Here is a 7,806-nt window from a genome sequence, read left to right on the forward strand (position 1 = left end):
TAGAATTATAACATTCAAAGGAATCATTTAATTGTCACATCACATTTATGGTTTTTGACCAAAATGTATTTGTATTCTTTTTTTTAAAAAGAAACATGTTTTCATTGATATTTTTAGAGAGAGAGGAAGGGAAATTGAGAGTGAAACAGTGATGAGAGAAGAAAACTTATGTTGGCTGCCTTCTGTATGACCCCTATTGGGGATCGAGCCCGAACCCAGGCATGTGCCCTAACTTGGAGTTGAATGGTGCCCTCTAGATGCATGGGTTGGTGCTCAACCAACTGAGCCATACCAGCCAGGACATTATATTAAAAATATACTTTTTAATGAATTAGTCTTGTCCTTATGAAAACGTTGACAGTTATTTTTTAAATTTTGACTGGATTTACATGTAATTTTCATTCATTGTTTTCAACTATTTAAAAAGCATTTGCTTCTGAAGTCTGCACGTGTATTATTTATTTCTAATTAAAATGGATACAAAACTGATGATTTGTGAATTGAGGCATATGCTTAACTTACATATTGTTCTCTAGACACCGTATGTTAAGTTTATAATTTACAGGTCATCGAAAATTTGTATATTCTATTCCCAGATGAAACTGTCTATTAAGAACATTCATTTAAAGTAGGTTTGTAGATTGTTTTAAAGCAATCACTGTTGATTTTCCTTGCTGTATTACCAAGGTTTGGAAAACATACCAATCTTAGTTTGAATTTCCCTTAGTATTTCACATGCAAATGCTATGTAATTTCATCTGTAATGTCGGTAAAAGTTATGTGTTTGTTCAATATATAGTTTAATTATATAATATACTTACAAACATACACATTCCATATGAACATTTCTTTTTTTCAGGTATATCACTATCTACAAACATGGGTGACACATATTATTTTGTTCTTTTCCCATTAAAATTAATTTTTCAATTGATGTTTAACACCTAGAATCTATGAGCTAAAACATTCACTTTTTTAATATAAATTTCTTTATCAGGCATTTGAAAGGTTACCATCTATTCACACGTTCTTTCATTATACTTAATTAACTGGAAATTTCAGCAATGCCATAAAATTAATTTATAGAGATCACTCATCAATCTGAGCTGCCCTTGGGTGGATTGCAAACATATGGGGGATGTTATAGGTTCTTATGGAACACTGCTTAGAATTGGAGCAGGAGCACATGAAGTATTTGGGGTTCCGAAGGAAAGTGGAACCATAGATAACCTAATAATTTATTAATACAGTAATCATTTTTGTTTGGTTCTTAGAATATTGTCATGTGCTTGACTTGTTTGGTAAAATGATCTGCTTGCTTATAGTTTACTTCAAACCCTTGCAGTTTTCTTTTTTTCTAAATCTTTTTTACATTAAGTGAAAAAGCATTCTGGGTGAAAAAGAAAATCGGCCTTGTGTGCAGTCTGAAAACTGACCCAGGGAAGCAGAGTTGTCTAGCACTTAAAGGCATGAGCTCTAGACAAACTGCCTGGGTTCCAGTCCCAGCTCACTGTGTGGCCTTCAGCACTTTATTCAGCTTCTGAGTCTTAATTCTCTTGGTTGTAAAATGAAATAAGTAGTAGTTCTGTGTTATGAAAAAATTAAATGAGATGATACATATAAAATACTTAGCATTATGTCCAATACACATGCTCAATAAATATCAACTTTTATCACTGTGCATTATGTGACCATGTGCTTAGCCAAGGTATTTAAAATAAAATTGCCTAGTGAGTCACAGATCTATTAAAAGGGCTTTACTTTTCAGTCTCATAGGTGGCAAACAGTACTTGTTGCTTGTATTCCATGAGTGAGATAATGCTGCTTGGGGCTGCTAGCTTATCCTCCTCTTTCTCAACATGATGAAAGTTACAGGGACCAGGCACTTTAAACCATGCCAAGCATATGTTTAAGAAGTTCACATGTACCTGTCCTGCAGAAGTGGGGGGAAAACAGGAAATTCAGCCCTGGTGTGCTGCCTGAGTCCCAACCTCTATGTAAAGAGAAGGGCCTGCGTATAGCCCGCCTCTGGGGCCCCGTTCCCTGGTGATGGATCACTCCAGCAAGGTCTCCGGAAGCAGAGCTGATGTGATTTTGCTTAATGGCTCACACTGATTGAATGCTTACTGAGTGCCAGGCTCTGGCTAGGTGCTTTACATACAAGATCATTTGAGCCCCAAAAACAACTCTGTGAGGAAGCAGGTGATTCTGTTTTTTTTTTTTTTTTTAATATATTTTATTGATTTTTCACAGAGAGAAAGGGAGAGGGATAGAGAGCTAGAAACATCGATGAGAGAGACACATCGACCAGCTGCCTCCTGCACAACCCCCACCGGAGATGTGCCCGCAACCAATGTACATGCCCTTGACCGGAATCGAACCTGAGACCTTTCAGTCTGCAGGCCGACGCTCTATCCACTGAGCCAAACCGGTTTCGGCTGATTCTGTTGTTGATCCCACTTTACAGGTCAAGAGTGTTAGAGAATTTAAATAGCATTGCTCATGGCTATATGGTTATTGAGTGGCAGAGGCAGGTTTCAGATGTAGACAGTTAAGTGCTAAGGTAAAGCTCTTCACCCCTTCACTAAATGTTTTTTAGCTGCAGAGTTCAGAAAGGAGGCCGTTAACTGCTTCCCTTTCACGGCCCTACCTTTCTCTGTGCACCTGTTCATTCATGTGAATTCAGAGGCTCAGTGAGCATTCTTGGCCATCTGTTCTGTACACGTGGTGCCATGGAGAAAAACACCAGGTTTCTGCTTTTGAGTTCAGGTGGAGAAGGGGAGATAGAATACATGTCGTAAAATAATTTTAAGGCAGGGTGTTAGAACTAAGATAGTCAGAGTGAAAGCAGGACCAATTCTACATGGAACAGAGTTTCTCCTAGTTTTCCTTGAGTGACTATGAAATGATTTTTATTTATGTGGTTTTAGAACATGGGCTACTAGCCCTATCATTTATCTGATGGGAAAATGTGTTTATAGTTACAAGACTTGTCTCACAAGTCAGTAAATTTTGTTTACTGTGGCTGCAGGTAGCACTGGCAGACGATTTAGGGATTTCTATGAAATTTAGTTTTCGTCTTCTCTCTTCAGCCTTCTCCAGAGTTCTGATCAAGAAGTTGCAAGCAAAGTCAAAGCTGGACTGAAAAGCCTGATCCCCACATTGCAGAAAAACAAAAGCACCAGCAAAGGAGTAGAAATGCTGCTTGAAAAACTGTCTGTGTAGATGGAAACAATTAACAAGATGGAATCATTGTTTCTCGTCTGATCTGTTTTCCCAGAGTGGAGAGAAGGGCTAGGGGTCCACCACACTGGTAATTTGTGTACTTGGTGTATGTGCTTCTTCTTTGTATAAGACTTTATTTATAAAATGTTTTCTAAAAATGCCCTTTTAAAAAAGAATTCCAGCCACCTTCTTTATCATCTTGAGTAGTAAGTTCATCGCAGTGTGAGGCAGTGATGTAAACGGTTTAATGGTCAGATGCAGTGGGACCAAGCAAATACATAGAAAGTGGTTGCATGAGTTGCTTCAGGGGAAGACATCCTTTGTGAGCAGCAGCCTGAGAAGGCTCCATGGAGGGGGTGGGACTTGAGAGGGCCTCAGAGGAAAGCAGGATGTAGAAAAGAAGAGCTAAAGGGAGTTTTGACGGCAGTGAGGTAGGACTTAATGGTTGTGAACTGAACTTCAGGAACTGTTCACCTTAGGGCTTTGATGGATGCAGGGAGGGAAGCGTACCCTGCATCCAGGGCAGCCACATTCCTAGCTGCCTTATGAATTGCGTTCCACATTAGATTTTGTTTGAAAGCTACTCGAGGAAATTAGGGCTAATAGGGAGAATGTGTTAGGTGAGTTAGGGGATCACAATGGGTAGCGTTGTTAAGGTCAAGGTCACCGGGAAAATCTGTCTATCTTTGGATCTGGGCTTTCCCTATAAATAGTTTCCTTTGATGAAATTTTCTTCTTTGGGACTGTCCCTAAAGTAGTTGAAATCTATAGGGTTTGAGTTAGGAAGTAGATGCTAATTTGTTAACAGTGCAGAAGTTTTAATTACATTCAGTTAGGATGTTTAAATTATATAACTGCACTTGGTATTTAGCAACAAAGCTTGGAAGGTTTGGTAGATCATTCATGCTCACGGAGCCCTCCCTGACTACCTTACATATCAAGCCTTGATGCTTTCTCCAAGTAGCCTGCTGTAACATGATGCCCACTAGGGTCTGTCACTGTAACTACACTTGCAGGAGAATTGCTGGGCCTTTTCTGACAAGACAACAGTGTCCCAGGACTTTACCTGCCACCTTCTCCTGCCTGGAACATTGAACTCCACCCAAAGCAAAAGAGCTGACCCATTTGTACTTCTCTTTGGCATGAATCCCCTTAACCCCCACTACCCAGACCCCTGCCACCAGCCCAGTGTAAGGGTGGAGGTGGGACAACTGGGGGAATGGGATGGGTCAAGGAGGTGAATGGGGGGAAAGGCAACATCAGAGCACATTGTGAGTTTGTGTTTTCCATATAAAAAGCCCATTCAGAAAGTGGGGGGAACCCTACTATTTTCTGTCTATGAGACTAAAAAAATAAAGTGAAATACAGAATGTTAAAAGTTAGAGCACTATCTATACTAATAATAGAGGAATATGCAAATTGTCTGGGATGCCATCACACAATGACCGAACAGCAGGCTGTGTGGGGCGACCAGGCTGGCAGGGGGAGGGGGAGGGACAGGGAGGGGTAACCAGGCCGGCAGCGGGGGCAGTTAGGGGCGATCAGGCAGGCAGGCAGAGGCTGTTAGGGGTGATTAGGCAGGCAGGCAGGTGAGCAGTTAGGAGTCAGCGGTCCTGGATTGTGAGATGGATGTCTGACTGCCGGTTTAGGCCTGATCCCTAAACCGGCAGTCGGACATCCCCCGAGGGGTCCCGGATTGGAGAGGGTGCAGGCTAGGCTGAGGGGACCACCCCCCCCCCCACCCCGTGCACAAATTACGTGCACCGGGCCTCTAGTAAAGTATATAATAAAAGCTGCAATCCTTCTGCTGCCCTACTCTTCACCCCTGCCTGGCTCTCCCCAGAAGCAGCTACTTCCAACTCGTTTAGCTTTGCTAAAATTTTAAATATATAGGGTTTTTTTGGTTTGTTTGTTTTTGTGTTGTTTTTTTTTTAAGGGGGCGGGATTTGCATAGCAGTTTAGGCACTTTTTTTTGACTTCCTGTTATGGGACAATATAGATTAACACTTCACCACCACTCCTCCCCCACTTTTTTTCTCTTCATGTTCCCAGTATAATTACATCATTTTTGATAAATCAGTTATACTGACATAAATTATTAAATATTGAAATAACTAGTAAACTGTCATTACATTTCCTAAATCATTTTATTTACCCTGGAATTAATAACTGCCTCATTTATTTTCATTTGCTTACTTTACTACATTCCTCTTATTTACCAAACTTTTAATGACAATCACTTAAACTCTTCTCCAGCAGGTACCATTTTCCTCTTTTTTCTTTCTTTTTTTTTTTTTATTCAGCCCACTAGCCTTTCTTGTTATTCTGATGTTCACAATCTTTACCCTGTGGCTCTGATATCCTGACTGGGTCTAATTCAACATTTTACACCCAATGTGTTGAGTGGGTGCCAGATGTGCTGAGATTTTTCACAGCTTCCTTTATTATTCCACTGGGCTTAGATATTTCCCTTCTGTGTCTAGTGCAATAGAGCACCGCTGTGAACTAACCCTGGGCACAGCCCTTCAGTCATTGGTGGATTGGAGCCTGGCCAGGGAGCCTTAAAAGAGAAGTGGTGTTTCTGGGGAAGGTTTCCTAATAGACCCACAAGGAAGAGAGTCCCTTTCCTGTGGCTGGCTTCGGTGTGTGCAGATCAGAGGCTTAGAGTTGTGGCATGCACCATCTTGCAGCTATGAGAAGGTCAAAAGCATGCAGAGGATAGATGAGCAGCAACAGGTAGGAAGAATCTTGAACGATGGTGATGTTGAACTGCTGAACAAATCAGCTCCTGAAGTTGCCTCTTCCTGTACCTCTGGTTATGTGAGAGAATAAACTCCCGTTTATCATTTAGGCCATTCTGAATCGGATCTTTAGAAACTTGCAGCCAAACATGTCCTAAACTGACTGTCTTTGAATTCTAATTTCCACACTATTCAACACAACTCAGCTAGTGTTTTTACTCTCTTCATATGCCCTTCCTGGAGCCAGCTGGCTTTCTGGATGTCCTGAAGAATAGTTACACAACCAGCACCATCATCTGGGCCTTCCCTTCATTTCTGCTATGGAAAACCCATTCCAGGATCCCATGCATTTCTTTTCCTTGCTGAACACCTTTGCTTGTTGCTGTTGTTGTTTAATAGATCAGTTGATTGATTAATTAGGTTAAAACTTGTTGAATTTTTAGTGGCTTCCTGAGAAAGAATGCATATGTGGTAAAATGTTAAAGACTGCATGTCAGAATGTCTTTATTCTGCCCTTTCATATTTGAGTACTTAATTTAGCTGGATATAGAATTCTAGTTTGAAATTAATTTTGCCTCAGAACTATGATGGCACTGGTCAATATTTTCTTTGACTTGCAGAATTGCTATGAAAGTCCAGTGCCATCCTAATCCTCAGTCTTTTGTATGTGGCCTTTGGAATGGGCGGGGGGTGGGGGAGGTTCTGAAAAGTCACAGGACTTTTTTAAATCCCCAGCTGCCTTATATTTCAGGGTCATATGAACTGATATGTGTTGTGTGTGTCTGTTTATCATTCTTAATGCTGACACTTATTGAACTATTTTAGTTAGAAAAACAAAGCCTTTTTTTCATTCTGGGAGCTGTATTTGTATTGTTTCGCTGATCCTCCACCCTTGTTTTCTCTCTTTTTTCTCTTTGGCACTCCTCTTGTTGAGATTTTGAATGCTGGTTTGACTCTCTGATTTTCCTTTACAGTTCTTTGGCTTTTTGTTTTGCTTTTCTGGGTGAGATATTTCCTCCACACACTCTGCCAGTCCTTTCTTTGTAATATTATTTTGTTGTTGTTTCTTGGATAAAATGTCTCTATGTCTCTGGGGATGTTATATTTTGTGTTCATTTGTTTTACTTTGCTTTGTCTCTTCTGCAATCTGCTTTTTTTGTTTATTTTGGACTCTTATGTTTGAGGCTTTCTTGAAGATCTTTGTCTTTCTTTATATACTAAAAACTGATCAGAAAGGGGGCAGGCTCAACCTTTCTGTTGACTCTTCATTGCCCAGGTAACTGGGTGTGGATTCTGCTGTTTCACTAGAGTCCTTCAGATGTCAGGATCTGTAAGCCTTTTGTCCTGGGCCATTTATCTCCTCTAGAGAGAAATCTACCTGGCAGCCAGTATTCTGTTTGCTCAATACTTGGTGCAGATTTTTATTAACCCACCTGCTCTCAGTTCAGTGCCTCTCTTTCCTGCTCTCTTGTATCTAAAGTCCCCTGGTCTGGAGAAACTAAACCAACATGAGTCCATAAAATAAACTGTCAGCCTTCTGCCAAGGTGTCGGGTGGTAGTCACCAGTTTTAGCCACTACCCCTGTTTTCCATTCCAGGCTTCACCCGAGTTTTCCTCAGTATCTGGCATCTCTCATTGCTGGGACTTGCTGTATATTCCTGTGAGAATTAACCATCTCTTCTGCACGCACCTGGTACTCAGCTTTCTCAGCCCTGCTACTTTCTGCACAGCTTCCTTTGTTGCTATTGCTCACCATCTGATGGTCTCTCCAGTTTACTTTGTTCCTGTGAGTTTATACCATTCTAAGCAGAAATCTACAAATAGTTTCAACCAAACTGAA

The 7,806-nt window shown here is 40.8% G+C and overlaps 1 protein-coding gene across 3 annotated transcripts in view; it reads left to right on the forward strand.

Annotated features, from left to right (window-relative positions):
* PUM3 (pumilio RNA binding family member 3) overlaps window positions 1-4,683 on the forward strand; it is a 41,137-nt gene extending 36,454 nt beyond the window's left edge. For 2 of the 3 annotated variants that reach the window (XM_054727395.1, XM_054727394.1), the window contains exon 18: window positions 3,093-4,683. In XM_054727395.1, the coding sequence (XP_054583370.1) occupies window positions 3,093-3,225 (133 nt within the window). In that variant the 3' untranslated portion in view covers window positions 3,226-4,683. The remainder of the gene's footprint in view (window positions 1-3,092) is intronic. The other variant, XM_008144979.3, reaches the window with a different exon arrangement.
* Window positions 4,684-7,806: the final 3,123 nt, after the last annotated feature.

Source organism: Eptesicus fuscus, chromosome 15 (genome assembly GCF_027574615.1).
Source record: "Eptesicus fuscus isolate TK198812 chromosome 15, DD_ASM_mEF_20220401, whole genome shotgun sequence".
Classification (NCBI taxonomy): domain Eukaryota; kingdom Metazoa; phylum Chordata; class Mammalia; order Chiroptera; family Vespertilionidae; genus Eptesicus; species Eptesicus fuscus.